Source organism: Pelophylax lessonae (assembly GCF_965119305.1).
Source record: "Pelophylax lessonae genome assembly, chromosome: 2".
NCBI lineage: Eukaryota > Metazoa > Chordata > Amphibia > Anura > Ranidae > Pelophylax > Pelophylax lessonae.
In genome coordinates, this window is record NC_138769.1 from 482,023,957 (window position 1) to 482,046,673 (window position 22,717).

Consider the following 22,717-nt stretch of genomic DNA (forward strand, 5'->3'; position numbering starts at 1 on the left):
CGTGGCCATGCAACACTGTACCCATATGAAATTGTTATAATTTTTTTTTTGTGACCGAACTTTCTTTTGGTGGTGTTTATTCACCACTGGGTTTTTATTTTGCTAAACAAAAAAAGACTGAACATTTTGAAAAAATAATTTTATTTTCTTAGTTTCTGTTATAAAAGTTTGCAAATAACTGATGGGCACTGATGAGGCTGCACTGATCATCAGTGTTAAGGCCCGTACACACAATAGGAAAGTCGGAAGTAAAATTTAGTCCAACGAACGATCTGCCAATTTTCGGATCGTTAGTATAGTGCTTTCCACAGCCGATTACGTATTTTCGTACAACAAAAACTGGATGTGCAGGCTATAAAATATTTATTGTACGTGAACACAACGTCCGATTTTCGTTTAATCAGTTCAGTTTTCGTCCGAAAAAAATCATAAGAGCAAGACTAGGCATGCTCGGAAACTAAAGAATACATACAAAACAATTCAACACATGACATCACTTCTGAAGTTGAATTCTGTCGTATGAGAATTTTTGTATGAAAGTAACCTGTTCACTTTCCATATGAGACAAGCATGCAACAAAAAACTAAAGAAAATTTGTCCAATAATCTGATCGTGTGAACGAGGCTTAGATGAGTGCTGTCACAGGATAGCCGGTTACCTGCTTTCTTTACCTCACACCCGGGACATCGCTGAGGAAAGGAAATTACTATTACCGGTGTTCCGTGAAAAAACCATACCCGTGAGAAAACCATACCCTCTTCACTTCCGGTGCACCTACGGAGGGTATGGATTTCTCACGCTAGTTACACTTGCGGCGGTTACATTAAAACAGCTCCTCTGCAACATAAATCATCTCCGCTCCTTCCCCTGTCACTTCCCTGCTCTCAGGTAATAAATATAAAAGCGGATCACGGAGCCGCGATCGCCGTCATTTACATCTCATACACCCGCCACCGATTTTATATTTATTAGACGAGATCAGGCAAGTCACAGGGATAGGAGAGGAGATGATTGATGTTGCAGCCAAACTGTTTTAATGTTACCGCCGCAAGTATAACATTACACACAGTGCCGTGATAATTTCCTACCCTCCGAGCATGCGCACTTGCCAAATTCTTTGCTGTTCAATTACGTATCCGGGGCTCTGAGCATGCGCACTGTTGCGCTGCTCAGCTGTTTGAGACAGGAAGTGACGAGGGTATGGAATTCTAACGTTACACCGGCATTTGTTTATACGGGATCAGCTGTGATTGGACACAGCTGATCACATGGTAAAGGGCCACTGTAATTGGCTCATTAACTTGATCTGTAATCAGCTGTGTTCGAAGGACATGGTGATCACAGAGCACACCCCAGGGGTTCACGAAGGGGGTGGGGTTATGGGAGGATGTCATTAGACAACTAAAGAAATCAAAGTCCTGTCCATTGCAATGATTTGAGTAAACTTCACTGCAGACCTGTTCCCGCTCTAAGCTGTGCCTGCTATAATCATTCAATTCATCTTTGTGTGACAATCACAAGTACAGGAAATGACTGTGCATAAAGAACACCCTATGTTGCCATTTTTATCAGCTTATACATTTCTAAAGGCTTAAAATTGAAGTGGAAAGGAAAGTTTAAATATCAATAAATTATCAAATTAAGTTATATAGGTTGTATCAGCGCATTAGGGCTCCCCACACCAACACTGTTTCTTAACATGTATTATGTCACACATTAACTTGTGTAATTTCAGTGGATCGCCAATACAACACAACAGACCTAAAATGGACATGCACCTTTTTTTCTGACACGGCACGTGGTAGCACTGCGTAAAATTTAATTTGAAAAAATGGCTTCCTCTGTAATCGTAAAACTATTACTGTTGCTTTCTTGCAGGGGGTACAGTATGCATGCAGAAACCATAGCGTATATGTTGCTGTGAACCTAGAAAGCAAGAGTGAGTAACCTTATTTATGTGCATAAAAGGGTTAGAAGGGAGATAGAACATAAAAGAGGTAGAGACTAAAGGCCCGTACACACGTACCGATCGTCGGCATACAAACGTCGGTGGACGAAGGATCTGCCGATTGTACGCGTGTTAGTATGGTGCCTCCGACAGATGTCTGCGCACAATCCGCGGACAAAAGTCTTTCTTGCAAACATGAAAATTTATGTATGCCGACACCAGAACGGACGATTGTTCGCCTGTCAGTACAGAATTCGGCCGACAGACCGCAGATTTGCAAGACTGGGCATGCTCAGAAAATAGAAAACACAGGGAAAGTTAACCATTACATGACATCACTTCTGCAGTCGGCGGACAAAATTCTTGTGCTGTCCTTGTGCTGTCTTTGCACTTTTCAGCAGACACCGACATCCCGGGGAGAAAAGAGGAACATTTGTATGCCGACCATCGGTACGTGTGTACGGGGCTTAAAGCCTCGTACACACGTAACGATTATCGGCCGACCGATCGGCCGTCTTTTGTCCAGTGTTGTTGTGTTTGGTTGAAATGTGCTCTAGACTGCACACGAATTTTCTCGGCCAACAAAAACCAACTTCAGAAGTGATGTCATGTTCTGGTTTACTTTCCGTTTTTTCTTCTCTGAGCATGCCCAGTCTTGCTCATCAGATTTTTGTCTGCCGAAATCTGTACTGACTGACGAACAATCGGCCGTTCTGTTGACGGCCAACAAAAATTTTATAGCATGCACACCAGATTTTCTTTGGCCGAAGAATCGGAAGCATCATACTAACAAGCCGAAGATCGTACGTTGGCCGAAAATTCACGGCCAACTATCGATGCGTGTGTACGAGGCATAAGGTTATTCAGTAAAAATGTAAATGCATTGGTGGATTTGTATAGCAACCATACTATATATGTACATTCTGTACATAGACATATGTATATGCAGTCTTTGTTGCTTGCCATCAAATTCTCCATGTGCATATCCTTCATTTTAGAGGCTCAATTTGCCAAAGATGGAGTCTCTGTGAACGTCCAGTAGCTAGAGATTGGAGCTCTGGCTGTGCTCAGACAATGCCTGACCTAGTCAAATTTGATGTTTTCTTTTCTTTTTTTTTTTTTTTTTAATGAAGCCAGGGAACATGGAGCGTATTGCAACTTTGGATTAACCAACAATTTGTGGCTGCAGTAGGCTGTAAACACTTAATCTAAAAAGGATGTAACTATTCACATCTTCATCATATATAGAGGTGTGTTCCTTATGATTGTAGGCATCTGGAGGAGTGAAACAGATATAAAATGTATATTTTTATTTTACAGTTAACACTTTTTTTTTTTTAATTGTTACTTTATGTGATGTCTTCCAAAAAAATGTTTTAAGCAATCCTAAGACAAAAACAAAGAAAGCCTTGTAACTCCTTAAAGGAAAAATATATATATATACTTTATCTTAAGCAATGGCAAAGTTATCACTAAATGCATGTTTTCCCTGTGCCTGCATGGGCTTCCTCTTGGTATTCCAGTTTCCTCCCACAAGCCAAAGACATGCTGCAAGGTTAGGGGAGATGGAACCGCGCCAGAAAATGATTAAAGTGCTGTGTCAAATGTTTGCACTGCTGCAATTCTATTGGGATAATCCTCAACCAAAGATTATATCTGCAAAGTCACAGCGCTGTGAAAACCTTGTTTGTAATTCCCTATCAAGTGTTTAATAATTGTAAACAATAAGTGAATAAATACTTATAAAAAAACATCACATAAAGCTTAGAAGTACTGATGTGCAAAATTGTATCACTCCAAAAACACAACTATAATCGTAGACATTAATGATCAAAGTCTCATATAATTATCTTAACTCCCATGTGAAGTGCAAAAATAAAGTCTGGCAAAAAGAATATCTTCAATGTGCTTGTGTCTTCCACCACACCTTTGTGAAATAATCAGTCATCATTTATGGCAAAATAGCTCACCAAAAATAATTGCTGGTAAAATCATAAATCAGCAAGCTGCGCATTCCCCTCAGTGGGTGTATCAAATCCTCAGATAGTATAGGTCCCAATGGAAGAAAGAAAACTTCCCATAACATAAAAACCTTTTGAACTTTCTTCATGTTTATTAAAATGATCACACTCACATAGTAAAGTGTCTCCACTGTGCCAGTACACATAATATCAGAACCAGGCTTGCATCAGACATCAATCATTAGCCACAAGTGAAGACCCAGCATAGGTGGTGACGACACATTCAGTCTCCGCCCTACGCATTTCATCATTTGACCTCTTCCTTGGGCAGCACTTTCTGAATTTTGCACAGTTGGCACTTTAATACTTCTAAGGTACATGAAAAGTGATTTTTTTTTTAAAATGAGTATTTATTCATGTATGGTTTACAATTATAACACTTGATAGGGAGTTACAAACATGAGGTTTTCACTGCGCCGTCATCCTTGCAGATATGTTTGTAGGTAATTGGCTCTTGTGTAAATTGACCCTAGTATGTGTAGAAATGTGAGTTAGGAACTTAAAATTGGAAGCGCCAAAAGGGCAGGGACGTGTGTGTGTGTGTATGTATATATATATATGTATATATATATATATATATATATACACACACACAGCTCAAAAAAATGAAAGGAACACTTCTTATTCAGCATATAGCATCAAGTCAATTAAACTCCTGGGATATTGATCTGGTCAGTTAAGTAGCAGAGGGGGGTTGTTAATCAATTTCAGCTGCTTTGGTGTTAATGAAATTAACAACAGGTGCACTAGATGGGCAACAATGAGACAAACTCCAAAACAGGAATGATTTAACAGGTGGAGACACTGACTTTTTTTCCCCTACTCATCTTTTCTGACTGTTTTTCACTAGTTTTTTACAGTATTAACCGAGTCTGGGTTTTATTGCTTTGAACAGTGCAGTCATTCTATGGTTAAACAGTATTATATAGGGGTAAACCCATCAGTGTGCTGTTGTTTCAATGTCCAAATCACAGGCTGGAGTTGGTTCTGATGCAGGTTGTATTGCTTAACTGCAGAAAAACCTTTAACCTGGAGGTCAAATTGCCAATCCTGAGGCAGGTGACAACTTGCCAACACTAGGATTGCTATCCATTTACCTGTATTAATGGGGGGTCATTTCTTCGCAGGCAAATTCAGCAAAGTTTGAGGCCAACGATGGAGCTATTCTGTAGACAAGCAGAAGCCTCTCGCACCTGTGTAAAATCTGTCTTATGAGCATTCAGGACATAACTGTTACAGATGCGTAGATCACATTACAGGCTGAATTGAATTACAGATCCTTGGCAGGTAGAATGGTTCATATGTATTTAATCATTTGCCTGGAGTTGTACTGGTGTAAAGTTAGTGGCACACATTATGGGGTTCCCATGACTGTACAACAACCTAAAGTAGAAATAAAAGCAACATTTTTTTTTAAAATTTTGGATAGAGTGGAGAGGGATTAGAATACCTAAAAGATTTTTGCTTTTTGTGTCCCCATTAGAGAGATTTACACTCCCATTTGTCCTACCTATTAATCATTGAAAGTTAAAAGGTGAAGTTCACCTTTTGTAACAGGTTACATCTATATTCAGGGAGCGACACGTTACAAATGCAGCACACCCCCCCCCCCCAATCCCCATTTACAGTGAGTGGGGGCTCACCTAGCTGCGTCATTCATTTAGTGTTCTGTGAATGAGTGAACTACAAATACCGACAGTATGTGCAGCTTGTACTTCTCATTAAACTACCACAGCACTGTCGATTGCTCTAGGTCAGGGGTCTTTAAATTATGGCCCTCCAGTTGTTCAGGAACTACAATTCCCATCATGTCTTGTCATGTCTGTTAATGTCAAGAGTTTTTCAATGCCTCATGGGCTGTGTAGTTCCACAACAGCTGGAGGGTCGTAGTTTGAGGATCCCTGCTAGGTAGTTCATGGAGCTATCATTGAGTAACTGCTTGTCCATACACAGACAGCCAGCAGATCATGGGTGCAATGCTTTCTGGGTAAGAGGGGAAATCTTTCAGTGGGGACATTAGCTCTGGGGGGCCTAGAGGATTCTTTTAATTTGCAGGGTATTCTTCTTACTTCCTGATTTGGCTATGGGACAGGAATGTTAATATCCCCAATAGGACACAGATAGCGGGGGGGGGAACCCTGACAGGGGTTATAACCTTTCCTTACTCTAATCAAAATGGGAAAAAAAGTTTGCCTTTACTTAAAAGCACAAACTTTGATTAAAAAAAGTTTCTAACCTGCCTTTGTTGTAAACACAGAAAGGTAGAAAGGATTTGCACTCTCCTGGGGAAATTTCTCCTGAATTCCTGAGGCTAGGTTCACACCTAATACCGATGCAGCTCAAAGCAGGGTTCTCTGTTCTCCATTATAGGGACGAATCAGGTTCAAATTTTTGCCTAAATTCAAACCTGAAACAGAGTCAAAGATGTTCAGGACCCCTGAGCAATGCGCTCCGCGGCCGCCCTGGAGAGGTGTGAACCGGCTGCATTGAGAGCTGGTCAATCTCCCGTCATGCGAATTGGATGCAGAAAAACCCACATCCAATTCGCATCAGTGTGAAGCCAGCCTCAGATACTGACTGCAAAACACTCTCCGTACAATGGTAAAAGAATATTACCTCAGTATAAATCTTCCAAGTTCAGCATGTCCATACCATTTCTGTTTGGATCGGCTTGAAGTGATGCAATCATTTCAGGCTTAAGGGCCATACACACTAAGATTTTCTGAAGACTTTTTCCTTCAGATTTACCTTTTCTATGTAGTGCAAGGGCCTGCCAGATTGCATACAAATTGAAAGTGTTTAGGTTTGACCTCATATTATATGGTTTTGGTAAATCTAAAGGTAAAAGTCTTCAGAAAATCTTATAGTGTGTATGGCCCATTAAAAAGCAACAAATGATATCTGCAGAAGGAAGAGGCCCTATGTTTATATTTTCAGTGTCGCACATCTTGAAACCCTGCTGCAAGTATTTGAGTCAAATCTCACACACAGTGGCTCCTTCTGCTGCCTTGTATGTCCTGTAGCAGCCTTTCTTAACCTGGTAAAGCCCAGAGGAACCCTAAAATCATTTTCAGGTGCTTGGGAACACTTGTAAAACCAGTTCATCAGGTGTCAGTGGAAAAAATGTTCCTTACATAATGCCCCGTACACACGTTCAGATAATCGGACGACTTATTGTTCGCATTTTGTTGCATGATACCAACATCAAATTCAACAATGCGTACAAACCGTATGATTTTTGTCGTATGATTCTGGAAAAGCTTCCTGGTTGCTTAGCTACGTATCAGATGGGGCAAAACAAAAACAATGGCAGCCAGGCTTTTTCCGTGCTATTTTAGTGTTTCTGAGCATGCACGGTCTTGGTCGATCGTTTTTTAGGGGACGCATAGTGTACTGAAGAAACGATTGTCGTTCACGAGGCAGAAGTTTTCCTGTTTGTCCCTTCGGATTTTGTTGGATGAACCGTCGTGATCGGCTGTCGAAAGCTGTGTACTAACGATCAGATTATCGTGCGATCGGGTCGAAAGCGAGTTTTGTCGTACGATTATCGGAACGTGTGTACGGGGCATTAGTGGTCAGTAGGAGAATTGCCTCTTTTATAGTATTGTCAAAATGTTACACTTCCAGGCACCTAAATATACCATTGCTGCTGCCTCTACCAAGTAAAAACTTGGTAGAAATAAGATGGGAGGTCAATCAACCATAGCTCAAGAAACCTTTGGCAACCTCTTAAGGAACCCTGGTTGAGCATGGCTATCCTGTAGTAATGCTTGAGGCATGGGAAGAACCACTATGTGCAGCAAGGGTAGCAGGAATTCACACACAAAGTACTGCAACTTGTGGCAGCTGGGGAGCAGCATTGCTGAGGCTTTAAAAGACAACTGGAAAACTTTTGGTAAAGCAAAGAAAAATCAGGTATTATAAATGGTTACTTGCAGCATTTTCCTTTCCAAATGTATCAACTTGCACTGTGCCCCTGAACATGCCAACAAATTTGACTAATCAAATTCTCTAGCATAGCCCTCTCCTATTTTGGAAGGGTGGAATTACTTTACCTTTCTTTGTAACCACTGGGAGGAGGAGTGAATGGGAATATTATGGAGTCACTAGAGTGACAGCTCAGAGTCTGTCATCACATCTTAGATGCTGGTGCCCAGCAGCAATCTCAGGATTTGATGTCTGCACAAGTAAGGGCTCTTTCACACGGTCCGCCTCCGTAGGCGGATCCGTGCTGCTCAGCGGGGATCAATCCGTGATCCCCGCTGAGCCGGCGGATGACAGCTCCGTCTCCACTTACAGTGCGTAGAGGGAGGTGTCACAGCCCCCGCTGCTCTCTATGGGGAATCGGATGAGAGCGGACTGCCTGTTCGCTCTCATCCGATCCCCAGGACGGATGGAAAATAGGGTTTCCATCCGTCCGGATTTCACGGACAGGATCAGATGCGGATGGCAGCGAACATGTCACCGCTGACATCCGCTGCTCCATAGGGCTGAATGGGGCATCCGATCAGATCCGCCTAAAAAACTGACAGGCAGATCTGATCGGACCGCACCGTGTGAAAGAGCCCTAAGGCTTTCCCATAATGTACTAAAAACCTGTTAAATGCACACAAATAAATAAATCATAATCTTATGGGAAGATTGTTGTTTAAATGAATAATCTTATGGGAAGATTGTTGTTGAAATGAATAATCTTATGGGAAGACTGTTGTTGAAATGAATAATCTTATGGGAAGACTGTTGTTGAAATGAATAATCTTATGGGAAGACTGTTGTTGAAATGAATAATCTTATGGGAAGACTGTTGTTGAAATGAATAATCTTATGGGAAGATTGTTGTTGAAATGAATAATCTGGTGACCGTTTTTCTTAAAAGACATGGACTGACAAAATGGTATGTTTAGAGACTCTTCTTTCTGCAGTCATTGCCATTTGCATTTTTTAAATCCTGTGACCCAGGGTCACTTTAAAGTGCAGCGCAACCTTACAATATAATGGGAAGCCATGACTTTTGGAACTTTTGTCTGGCAGACATCACATCCGGTAAACTGTGTTAGGCTTCCACTTTATCCCAAAAAATCATATGTGGAATAAATATACACAGACAACCATAGGTCCCATAATCATTTTATAATTGTAAAAAAAAAAAAAATAATAATAAACCTGCTAGCATTTGTAACATATTTGTTCTGTGCATGACTATTGTTTTATTTTACATAAGTATGATGATAAACATATGTATAACTGTACAATATACCCGATTAAAGAAACATTAAATGCCTGGCACGTGTCTTTATTTTAGTTCATATACAGATTATACTATTGCCTAAAAAATCTTATTGATGACTGATATTTCATTTACATACAATGAAAAGTAAATGCTAGACTTGTAAAAGCACAACTACTCAAACAAAGGGCCGTTACTGACACTGGGAATAAAACCAACTCTGAAATTCATTTATTACAAAAGTCAGTGGATGGTAAAATAAACATCTGTGCATTTTTGTAAAGAATTCTACCCAACATTGCACACTATTCAATGGGGTTTGTTGACTATAAACAGTCAGTGGGCACTTAACTTCTCCCATTTCTGGTCACATACTACCACCTCCCTCAGTCTCTATTTTGCCCAATTTGCATAATGCAAAAGACAAATGGCCATACTATGTTCATGCTTTTTCCACTGGAACAAAGTAATGGGGGGGCGCAATGACTCAGGGCAGGAATTCAAGAGCACCACAGAGATAAATGCACACAAAGTGCTTTTACTCCAATTCACCAACCCTAAACATGGTTAGGTGGGATCACCTTTTTTTATGTAAACTATAGCATGTTTTTAAAGTGCACCTAGTTGTCTACACATACTGGAGATAAACATTTTGTGGGCTAAGCTAAAATTCATTAAAATGTAGCTGATCACTGCACTAGAAATGATGCCAGTTGGTGGACCCTTCATAAGTTGCATTCCAATCAGCTCAGCCCAGAAAACTGCTACATTTACCATATGTGGGCAATGGATATGCATTATTTAAATTTACTTCTATAAATAAAATATTACTTATTTGAACTATTTAGGCCTTCATAACCTCAACATAAAAATTTTAAAAATAGGATTACTGTAAAATCCAGGTCTCGAGTTAAAAATTATTAACAACACATGCAAAAACCCTAGGCCATCCAAATACCACACACAATAATGCACATAGGTGCATTGGCAGATAAATACATTTTTAACCATTGTATTAACAGAAAACATGCTTTAGAAAAAAAAACAAAAAAAAAAAAAAAACAGAAGTCTGAGACAGCTAAATATTCTCATGTATAAGACATTTTGTATCAAACGATATTGCAGCTGGAATTTTAGAAAATGCTGTATTCCGGGGGATACATGACTGGGATCCAGTTTTCTGTAAAAGATGCACAGTGGGTCCAACCAAGCAATTTCATTAACTGAGAAAAAAAAAAACAGTACATTGTTAATGTATAATATGATCAAACCTTCACTCACATGGAAGGTACACATAATATGAACAAACATTCTTTCAAGTGGAAGGTACAACAGATTATTAAAAAAAAAAAACACACTCCAGGCTCCTCCCAGTTAGACAGAAAACCTAAGCTCTAGCTACATAAATTCTGGTGAATAACACTGCAGAGCTAGTCTAGACTGATAAAAAGAACCAGCTTTGGAGAATATGCCGCAGCCACACTGTAAGAAAGACAATTCTTACCTGGACACAGTTTTTCCAGTTTTCTTTAGTTGGCTTCTCTTCTACTATCTTTGTTGCAGCTTTAATGCCTCGTCCATATAGTTTATTTGCTAAAGCATGTTTGTAGACAAACTGTAAAACCTTTAGGAATATGAAAAAGAAAAAAAAATTCTTACGATCAAATGAAAAATGGAAAGCTAAAATGTAAAATTGTTACATAACAAAATACTAATGTTGTGCTTAACCACAACCGTTCTAACTGCAACATTTACAACAATACTCCAAAATGTTTTTTCATGAGTTAGAACCTCTGTCAGCTTTTTACTGATGCCTAGTTTCCTACTGGAGAGATGTCATGTCCTGTCTAAAGGACACCTTTCATTGGGATATAAAATGCCCTTAACAGGCACAATGAAAGCAATAAAGAACTACCAGAAGCTGTAACCGTTTCTGGCTAAATATGTGATGTAATGAGGGACTGAATTTAGAAAACCTTTCAAAATTTACAGCATAGAAATGTGTTAGAGGCTTCAAGCCTTCCCTAAAAAAAATAAAAATAATAATTAGCAGGAGTGATTTACTGTAAAGTCTGGTTTGTGTCTAGCTACTATAGAAACAGAAAATGAGGAGTAGCTTTAGTAGTAGCTAGAGATTGTAGTCAAAAAAGGAATTTTGACTTGCCTATAAATTCTTTATCTTCGAGGACAGTCTAGGACACAGTCCTGATATTCATAGACCACGGGGTTATGGGTTGGTACTTTCAGGTGATTTGTGACTGGCAAAGCTTTCGAAGACTTGCCCCTTGGGCATCCCCCTTTAACACTACCCTACTTTGGGAGTCCTCATTTTTTTTAGCAAGCAATGCAGCCTAACAAAGGAAAAGAGGGGAGGGTGCCTTGTGCCCTAACCAAGATATTAAATTTACAGGCAGGCAACATTTTTTATCTTATGCATACAGTACATAGATCCTAGAACATCCCCAAGCAATAAATAACAAGGGTGGGGGCAACAGCAAGGTAAACAAATGTGGCAACAAGCCCATTTGATAACAAGGGTCAATGAACCCAACTTAAGTGTGCTGCTTCAAGAACCTTGCAGCTGAAAACTGCATCCAGACAATTGGATATCTACCTAGTAGACCCTGGGAAAAGTATGAACAGATGACCAAGTGGCAGCCTCAAAAAGCTGGGCAACAGAGGGCTGATGATGACATGCCCAGAAAACTATCACCCTGGAGGAGTGAGCTTGTATTAGTGCAGGAGCTGCTTTGTCCTTTAGCATGTAAGATATGAATGGTCTTATCTACCTAGCAATAGTGGATCTTGAAGAAGGATAATGAATTGTCTTATCTACCTAGCAATGGTGGATCTTAAAGAAGGATATTTCTTGCAAAGTTCTCAAGGAAGGACTAACTGGGAGTTAGTCTTCCTAGAGGAAGTTGTAGCCTTGAGGTAGACTCTGCCCACATCAAGACAGCGTAGTGCAATCATCTTTGGGTGCTTAGGTGCAGGGCACAAGGAAGGATGAATTATGTCTGTTGAGTTGGAAGATTGATACCACTTTAGAAGAAAGAAGGGTCTTGGGTGCAAGACTACCTTATCCTTGTGAAGAATGAGGAATGGCTCCGTAAAAGAGCCGATACCACAGAGATTTGACAGACGTGATAGCCTGCAAGTAGGGTCATCCACGGGCAGCTCCCTGAGGAGTTCAAAGGGTGGTTTCTGCAGGGCAGAAAGAACCATGGTGATGTCCCAAGGAAGCACAAGGTGGTATTGGGGAGGGTTGATCTGAGAAACACCTTGAAAAAATGTTTTTACCAGGGAAAATGAAAGTGTTTGTTACCTTACACATTGCATGGCAGCTGCCAACCCCCTCTCCTGTATCCAGCCATAACATGCAGGTAAGTGTTTGTGGAAAACAAAGTGTCTAAATACCATTTTTGCAGATATTTTAAGGCCGATCACATGACTCCCGGCCACTCTCATACTCTGATCCAGGGCTACAGCAGAAGGAGACCCGAGATCTCCTGCTGACAACAGACGGGAGGTCACATGACCGATGTGCTGGCCGCTCGGCTCCTCCTGTTGTAGCCCTTAGATGGGGGCCGAGAGCATCTGGGAGTCACGTGACCTGCCTGAAGATATCTGCAAAAATGGTATTTAGACGCTTTGTTTTCCACAAACACTTACACTGCATGGTATAGCTGGATAGAAGTGAGGGGCTGGCAGTACATTTTTTAAAAGTTTAAATTACTACTAATAGCAACAGGAGGGGAGGGGCGACACACACACACACGCTGACAGGCAGGGATGGCGGGGGGGAGAGGACAGAGGAGACACAGCGGATGACCGAAGGCACATAAACTGACCATGGTGTCAGGGCTCAGCAGCCATAAGCCGTGGTCAGTTTACAGGGGGGAGAGCAGCACCAGGCAGGATCAGCCAGGTATTTTAGGTGATAGAAGGGGCCAAATTACACAGCACAAGCACTGTGCTGTATAACATGCTTTAAAGAAACAGGATTTTTTTTTTTTTTAAATAGGGTAACAAACACTTGAAGCCAAAGGATTTTGGAAAAGCATGGAAAAGGCCAAAACCTGTCCCTTAAGAGTACTTAAGGCCAAGTCTTGGTCATGTTCCAATTACAGAAAAGCCAGAAAGGCACAGAGGAATTTCTAGGGTTGAAGTGTGTTCAAACCAGGCAAAGAAGGGTTTTCAGATACGATAGTAGATCTTTCTGGAAGAGCGTTGCTTTTAGCTAATTGGGAATGACAGAATCAGAGACCCTAGTCCCTAAAGACCTGGGGGCTTCAACAGCAATGACATTAAAGCCAGTGACTCAGAAGCAGGATGGAAGAGGCCAAGGTATGTCTCCTAGAAGTCTGAGTAGGTCTGTGTACATGATTCTAATGTGCCAGTTTGGTGCAATCAATGGTTTCTTCTGCGGAAAAATTCAAAGCAAACATTTGCACTGGAAGAAAGGCAAAAAATTGGCCTAAATAGAGCAACCAATGCCAGTGCTAGAGGATTCCTGGTCCTGGCCACAAAAAGGAGGCAACTTCTTGTTCAAGTTGGAGGCCAGGATGCCACATCTGGAGTTCCTTTTTTTACATAGTACTAAGTATGAATGGAGTCACTCATCTCCGACAGATTAGACTGAAGATATCAGGGGGAACAGCCATTCTATATCAGGTTGAACAGCCATTCTCCTTGGTCCAAGCAGTGACAATTGAGATAATCCACCATTCAAATGTCCACCCCAGAGATGAGAACAGCAAAACTGCTGGACAGTACTTCCCTGTCCATGAGATGATCAGGCTTGCTTTCTTCAATGCAGCAGGACTCCTGGTAATCCACTCATGGCTGATGTAGGCCACAACCGTGGCATTGTCTGTCTGCACCCTGATCATACATCCCTGAAAAAGGGGGTCCAGTCTAAATTACTTGGGTGACCATATTAATGTAAAAATCTGAGCATTTTCAATCACTTTAGGTTGCAGAATGTTGATTGGAAAGTGGAATTTCTCTGGGCTCCAAGCCCCCCTACATTGATAAAGTGCCTAGGATCAAAACAAACCTGAACCGTCCACGCCAAATTTTCAGTCATAACTTGTACTGACTGTTCCCCCAACAGGAGGTCATCCCAAACTGGGGATGCCTTGGCAATGGAACAAGGCAAGCACATGGGGTTGAAACCCTGGTGAATCCACAGTGCACATTAGAGCTGCACGATTCTGGCCAAAATGAGAATCACGATTTTTTTAGCTTGGAATAAAGATCACGATTCTCTCACGATTCTCTGTGTAACAAAAAAAAATTGGGATAACTTTACTGTTACGTTTTTTTTTCATTAAAGTTTATTAATTGCGTTTGAAAGACTGCTGCGCAAATACAGTGTGACATAAAATATTACAACAATCGCCATTTTATTCTGTAGGGTCTCTGCTAAAAAAATATATAAAATGTTTGGGGGTTCTAAGTACTTTTCTAGCAAAAAAAACTGATTTTAACTTGCAAGCAACAAGTGTCAGAAAAAGGTCTAGTCTTTAAGAGGTTAAACTTCCTTTCTCCCTGGCAGAGGGAAGGAAAAGATACAATGTAATCATTTTGTTTATAGTTACTGGGAGTTTTCCACAGCTGTTTTCTCTGCTCCCTCAGCTATGCAAAGAATCGAGCATATGTCAGGTTTAGATCATCAGGGGGGGTGAATCGAGATCGCGATTTTCATACGATTAATCGTGCAGCTCTAGTGCACATAAGCTAAATAGTCATTTGGAATTGCCAGGAACCCACAACAAAATAAAGCAAAGGAATCACTGATGTGCTGGACAAATAGGGACATGCAAGTATGTGTCTTTTATGGCTATAGGAGGAAAGAATAGCGTTCCTCCATCATGAAGGCTATGACCCTCCTTGTAGATAGCAGGTGGCATTTTTGGGGACAAATTAAAGCAATCAGGGCCTTGGAGTAGAGATGGGGTGGATGCCCTCTTTAGGCTTTGGAACTGTGAAAAGGTTAAAAATAAAAGGTCTACACCCTTTCTGCCATAAGAACTGCTGCAAAGGAGGGCACAGGTATTCTTATGGCCTCTGCAGTCAGAATCAGCAATCAAAATTGCATTTTTGACCATAAAATGCAGCATAATTGTAGAGAAATTTCCCTGGGTTACAATAGAGGAAGGGCCGATGGAACTAGACAAAACTCTGAGAAATGTAGAGACTTAAGTAAAGGGCAAGGTCCCAGGCAGTCAGTATAAGACCTTTCAGGGGAAATTCTGCAGGGTTTCTCCAGAACACAAATAAATAAAAATAAAAAAAACAGAAGAAGTTCAAGATTTCTCATTAGCACAAAACTTAGGCGTGGTACGGACCACTGTTTGTGAATGTCCAATCCTGCTGTAGTTAGCACATTAACCCAATTGTCTCTGAATCTTGTGAACTTCAATGAAAGCAAGAAATATTTATTTTTACATGCATAAACCAAAATATATTACCATTGGTTTAACCAGATAAAACAATATTTTACCTTTGAGTCATATACATCAATCCATTTTGCAATTTCCCAGTAAGTTTCATTTAAGGTCTCTAGAGAAGCCTCTTGATCATCTTCTCTCCCATCATCATCACATGATGCAGCACCATCTTTGGACTGGAGGTGGAGCACCTTGTCTGCCAAGCCACAGCCTTTTCGACATAGAGCATCAATCAGTGTGCCCTTCTGCTTCTCCATGTCACTGTGAGCAAGTATACAGTGAAGAGACAAGATTATCTACAAAGCATACACACAAAATTTACAAGTCAACAATTTCCAAACATTTAAGACAGTACCAAATTGTATAGTCATGAGGCAGAGGGACCCGTCCATAAAATTTGTATAGTCAATTTATTAGCATTTTTAAACAAGTGGAAAGCTACAGTATGTACTGACCATTAAATTGAAAAAGCTGAGCTAATTTTGTGTATTTGCAATCAATGTATTGCTATGGAGCATGCTTAAGAGTGCACCTATCCTATGCACTGGCAGTCTGGCTCCTGAGAGCGATCAAGCCTCTTGTCAAGTAAAGGTGTCAGGAAAAAAAAAAAACACACACACACATATGCAGTACATCTCTGCAACACTTGAATGCACTTAGAAGACAAGTACAGAAAAATAGTAATTTTGACATACAGTACCTGTAAATTCTATACCTTGAAGTATAGTGCAGGATACTGGAGTGGATTCTTTGACCATGGGTTATATGCCTTCAGATGACTGGACACTGGCAAAAGCTTTGCTGGAAACTGCCTCCTCCCAGTGTACCCATATAACCCCATTCACTCTGAGGCTGAAGTGTATCACAAAGGAAAAAAAGAGGGGATGGACCGGTGTTCTGTATTCTACTCCAAGATCAGGAATTTACAGTTGCGTTAAAATTCCCATTATCTTAATTATACAACACATGACTAAGGAATTGATTCTTAGACCATGGGACATCCCCAAGCAATAATTGAGGGGTGGGCAACCAAACATCAAAAATAGCAGAAATGGGCCCACAGGAAAAAGACAAGACATGTCAACAGAAGGTCGGCAGCAGAAGCACCTTGTACCTGAAGTAGGGATCAGTAAAGTCAAACAGCTATTTGTCAAAATATGGCTTTGAAAACCTTAAAAAAAAACTGGTGTTGGCCCTGCGCCCTGACAAAAGGTCTGATGCTAAATGTTGTAAAAAAGCCTAACATCTTTGGCAGAATGGGTCTCTGGTAGGGAAAGAAGAACTTGTTTCCCAACAGCAGAGGCCCTAGAAAACAGGGCAAATAACCACTCAGCCAGACAGAAGAGGAGGAAGTAATCCCATAGGGAAACTGCCCTGTGATGAACAGAAGAGGGATCAGTTGGCAAGGAGCTACATGGCATGCAGCCAAAGAGGACAGCTCTGACCCAACCTATAAGGCAAATTTGTAGGGGTTTGACATGCCTTCAAAAACATAGGGATGGAGAATGACATTTCCATAGAGGGCGATAAGAGCCCCAAGGAAGCAAGGACTGGCTTCCAAGATAAGGTGTCCCCTTGTACCACAAGAAAAGGAGGGGGGTCCAAAAAGAACACAGGGGAAGCCAACGCAAAACTACGGCTGTCAGGGTTAAAAAAGGGAAGAAGGTTACATTCTTTCAGAAGCCCTTTTAAAAGAGAGTAACCCATTTGAGCACAAAGAGATGGCTCTGTGTAGGCAAGAACAGGCCGCAGAGAGGCACAGAAAGACACAATTGAAGATGAAGAGCACATTCTTGCAAAAGGGAGTGCACAAGGAGTGTAAAGCCAAGGCGTTAGGAAGAGGATATAGGCCAAACCTGCAGGATACCAAGGGCTAGTTGTTTGGCTATTCCAAACAGAAGAAACTGCAAGGTAGTAAACTGTCAGAGTAGAACCCCAAAAAGAGTGCAAATGTCACTGCAGAGGGAAGCGAGAGCATCAGTGTTTGGGCCTCAGGTTCATAGAGAACTTTAAGAAAAATGGTCTCCAAAGGTACTCTGGGATATGATAGCTCACAGTTTAAATAATGGTTCAACAATATAGCACAAGGTGTGGTGACTTCACAATGTAAATACAAATTGCAGTTGCTATTTAAAGTTAGAGGAAAGAACACTTTGAAAACACATCAGATCTCAATTGGGAAAAGATCATACTGGATTATCTATACTGATATGAACTCTAACGTGTTAGTAACAAAGGATGCCACATCTTTTGATGGAAATGAAAAATTATCAGCCTACAGAAGGCTGAATTCAAAGACACGCTGAAAATCAAAGTAAAAAAAAAAAAAGGATGCTTCAGGCTAGTCCATTTTGCAGAAATTTAATTGCAGCAACTCAAAATGGTACTCTGTGGTTTGTATGCCCCCCACGTGCTTGTATGCGCATATGCCTAACAATCAGGGCATGCTCCTAATGAGACAAAGGATGGTGTATTGGGGTATTTCCCATTGAGCTCCTGAACAGACTGACATGCAACCTGGCGGCGTGGGATGGACCAAAACAATGTCCCAGAGGTGTTCTATTGGGTTTAGGTCAGGCGAGCCTGGGGACCATTCAATGGTATAAATTCCTTCATCCTCCAGGAACTGAGTGCATTCTCTCGCCACATGAGGCCGGGGATTGTCGTGGACCAGGAGGAACCCAGGACCCACTGCACTAGTGTAGGGTCTGACAATGGATCCAAGGATTTAATCACGATATGTAATGGCAGTCAGGGTGCCATTGTCTAGCCTGTAGAGGTCTGTGCATCCTTCTATGGAAATGCCTCCCAGACCTTCACTAACCCACTACCAAACTGGTCATGCTAAACGATGTTACAGGCAGCCTTACATTGTCCACGGCTTCTCCAGACCCTTTCACATCTGTCACATGTACTCAGGGTGAGCCTACTCTCATCTGTGAAAAGCACCGGGCGCCAGTGGCAAACTTGCCAATACTGGTGTTCAATGGCAAATGCCAATCGAGCTCCACAGTGCCGTGGCAGTGCGCACAGGGCCAACTAGAGGACGTCAGGCCCTCATGAAGTCTGTTTCTGATTGTTTGGTCAGAGACATTCACACCAGTGGCCTGCTGGAGGACATTTTATAGTGCTCATCCTGTTCCTCCTTATACAAAGGGGCAGATACCGGTCCTGCTGATGGGTGAAGAACATTCTACGGCCCTGTCCAGCTCTCTAGTAACCAGTAACCAGTAACTGCTTGTCTCCTGGAATCTCCTCCTTGAGACTGTGCTGGGAGACACAGCAAACCTTTGGGCAAAGGCACAGATTGATGCATCATCCTGGAGGAGTTGGACTGCCTGTTCAACCTCTATAGGGTCCAGGTATCACCTCATGCTACCAGTAGTGACACTGACCCGGTCAGTGGTCTCCTCCTGTAAAACCTTTCCTATTTTGAAGGTTGTCTCATTGTTGCCCATCAAGTGCACCTGTTAATAAAATTAACACCAAAGCAGCTGAAACTGATCAACAAACCCCTCTGCTACTTAACTGACCAGATCAATATCCAAGGAGTTTGACTTGATGCTATATTCTGATTAAAGTGTTCCTTTTTTTGAGCAGTATAGATGTCCCTCTCCCCACACCCATCCTCCTTGCCTTCTCCAGGTGTGGAGTGAATCTTCAATGCAAACAAACTTTTTGAGAAAGTCCAGTAGGCTTAGAGGTGGAGGGTCTGCCATGAAATGAAGCACCTGCATTAGAGGACACCCTGAGGAGAACACATATCTATATGGTAGGAAAGACATATTCAAATTGAGAAGCTTGCTTGCGGATATTTGGATATGAAATTCCTTCCCACAGTTGCTGCCTCAATATATCCCCTCAAGTGAGTTCTCAAAAACAAGCCTCTAAGCCAAAAGATTTGGAATCACGCTCTCCATGGCATCTACACAGAACCGTGCCAAGTTCAAGAGCGAAGTTTGCATTAAGATTAGGATTATCTCTATTCACTGAAACTTGACTACTGGATTTTTCCAGTCCAGTTTGCAATAGTCTGGACAACTGACAAGGTGGGAATAGCCAGCTGCAACGCAGGACTCCAAAAGAGTCTTTGAGGGCCAACTGAATACTTAGAGGAAATGCCCTCAATGGAAACAGCAGAATGATTATTTAGTCCAAGAAAGTCCAGAACCACATTGGGAACAGCCAATTTCATCCTAAACTCCCTTTCCATAGGGTAAAAAGCATCACAATTATCAAGAGGGGTGTATAATCTTTGAGTTGGGCCAATCCTTATACCAGTATACAACCCAACCAGCTTGATCAAGAATAGGGACTTTCTAGGAGAAGTTTTTTTTTTATGCTTGGGGAATATGTGGGGGGATTAGCAGCACTAGGTGTATCTATCCACAGACTATAACACACTACTTCAACCAATGAGTCCACAGTAGCCAGCATATGTCGAGAAGTTGAAGCAACTTCACAAAAGTCTGATGAAAAATCTTTTGCAGCCTCTGCTAAAAAGTCAGCATCCCCCCTTCCGTTCCGAAGATGAAGTGCACAAGGCAGTTCAGGTTGTAATGTCTGAAGATAATTGAGGGAGGAGAGGCAGAAAACCTTTTATAGGTGTTAGTGCCCTTTGAGTCCACAAGGGATGATAGCCTTTGCTCAGACACAGTGGCAGAAAATCTTCAGACAGGCCACATATTGTGTGTGTGAGAGAGCCTTATTTACAGTAGGTGTCTGGAGCCATGTCAGTGTAAGCCCTTGTTCCGGAAGAAGGGAACAGCTATCAACTGAGTGGGACTTGAAGATTCCTCAGAGCCTGCAGAGGAATCCCTGTGGTTTATATTATGTGCGCCAAGAGCACCTATAATCTGCCATTGCTAGGTGCCGATGTTCCCTCTAGGATACTCATGGCATGGATGCAAACTGATGGGGATCAGCGTGTAGGAATCGCAATAACAGATATCCTGTGGTTGTATGTCAGGTATCAGGAAACCGGTAAGACAGCAAATGAGCAGCTTGAGTCTTCAGCAGAAACGAAGGCCTGAGCATGCAGTTTTTATGAGCACATCATCACAAGCCCGAGAGGAACTTATGGTAGTAAGGTGGAATTATTAGAGTGGTTGAAACCCCTACATATATCCAGTGAAGTGACTTAACTCAGATGATAGAGATTAAACAAACACTCCTATATAAGTTGTATCCATTTAGTTGAAGCCATCTGTTCTCTACAGCCTTCCAAAAAAATATTTTTACACAGTATCTCTTAGCTCTGAAAAGCAGGGGACGGGTGATCCAAAGTCTCACACTGCAGAGCTCATTTAGGAGCTCTGATTGGAGGGAAGAGACACACCCATCTATTCACAGTACATAGGAACATGCACAGCTGTGGCTGTCAATCAAAGGCTGTGTGCTGCAGCTCGCCTCCATCACCAATGATCTCTTGGAGTCCGGAAAAGCTGTAAAGTTACCCATGCAGATAAAAGAGGAAGGAGGCAGCAGTCAGAAATCATACTCGGTGCTTAGGATAGAGCTAGTACACAATATAAAAGCATGAGCTTTGCTTATATTTCAGGTCTGAATTTTTCAACCACTTTAAAAACACGTAAACCATATATAAACTCTACCAAGGCCAAGTAAGCAGGTCAGTAACAGTCTGGGTAAAAAGTCTCAAGTGTAAGTGTAAATGACCCCAGCATTTAGCACTGCTGTTTGTCTAATAGGCTATATTGTAGAATACTGTATACTACATATCCAAGTAATAATCCAAGACATTCATAGCCAAGAAATTGTATATTAAAAAGGTACAGGTAAACCCTATCTTACCTTACCCACGTAGCTTGTCCCATTCCAGAACTGGGCTTCACCCGTTACAGTAGGAATACCCCCCCCCCCCTCCCGAGGATTCTTGAGGGTCTGTGCAACTTATAAATGGACCACGACCTTGGATATGTATTAGCACCCTGCGGCTAACTCCCTTGTTGCGCCATATACAAAGTTGAGTGATGAGTGCAAGATCCAGTGTCCAAAGGAAATATTACAAGCTGATCCCACTGCTGTAGGGTCCCGGTACTGTCCCCAAGATATAAATGAGGGTAACCAATCAGGAAACTGCTTTTGAGCCATAAGGGAATAAGCAGTCAGATCTTGAAAATGTCATTCTAAGAAGAAAACTGGTGAAAATTAGAAAAAAAAAGTATTCAACAGGAGAAGAGGCCCAATTCCCAAGGGCACAGCCAAAAAACTGGAGACTTTCAGAATGAGCAGGGTTATATGGGTACACTGGGGGCAGTTCCCAGCAAAAGTAGTGGTTTATATGCCAAAGAATCATTCCTGTGTTCTGCACTGAATAATTAAGATATACCCGTTGATCTGCCCCAAATACACTCAGCTACCTATTTCCTCTTGTGGAATGACACCACCTGCCTTTTTGTGGCCTAAAGAACTGCAAAACATGGTGACAGCCCTGCCCAGATGCCTGTTAAACTACTAAATCCCACCCTTTCTCATAGACTCCACAGCATGACTGTTTTGGAACACAAGTTAACTCATTGAGATAACACAGAAAGTGTGCAGAGGACAGCTCTGAACTTCTGACACAATCAGTGGATATTTTTTGGCACTTTAGGAACAGTTCTAAAAACAATACGTTTTCAAAAGTATATTTACCAGACCAAAAGGGAGTAAATAAAAGAAGCTACCTGGTTTAAATAGACTATAACAAAGATGTAACATTGTGTATAAAATACCCTGTGACTTATAATAGCAATAATACACTGATCTCTGTGAAACCAAAATTGCAACATAAGGCAATTATGCACTACATTTATGAATCCGAGACAACATTACGGAGGCTGGCCACTGACATCAAAGGACATGCTTACATTCCAGAGCAGCCTATTCAATTCTAAGGCTAGCTTGGTCAAGCATACGTGTATTCACTATGGAGAGGTTGGAGCAGGTAAAAGAAGCTGGCCCCTATTTATCAGCGAAAAAACAGCAGCTGTCAACCTATCTACCCGGACAGTGGGCAGACTCCGAGGCCTCTCACACGAGATCACCACGCGAACGAAAAACAGCC

General features: G+C 41.6%; 1 protein-coding gene across 3 annotated transcripts in view; it reads right to left on the reverse strand.

Moving 5' to 3' along the window:
• Positions 1–9,822: 9,822 nt before the first annotated feature.
• TPP2 (tripeptidyl peptidase 2) overlaps positions 9,823–22,717 on the reverse strand; it is a 117,566-nt gene continuing 104,671 nt past the window's right edge. For 2 of the 3 annotated variants that reach the window (XM_082244505.1, XM_082244504.1), the window contains 3 exons: positions 15,705–15,912; positions 10,701–10,820; positions 9,823–10,419 (listed from right to left, as the gene is read on the reverse strand). In XM_082244505.1, the coding sequence (XP_082100631.1) occupies positions 10,330–10,419; positions 10,701–10,820; positions 15,705–15,912 (418 nt within the window). In that variant the 3' untranslated portion in view covers positions 9,823–10,329. Of the gene's footprint in view, positions 10,420–10,700; positions 10,821–15,704; positions 15,913–22,717 lie in introns of those variants that run through there. The other variant, XM_082244506.1, reaches the window with a different exon arrangement.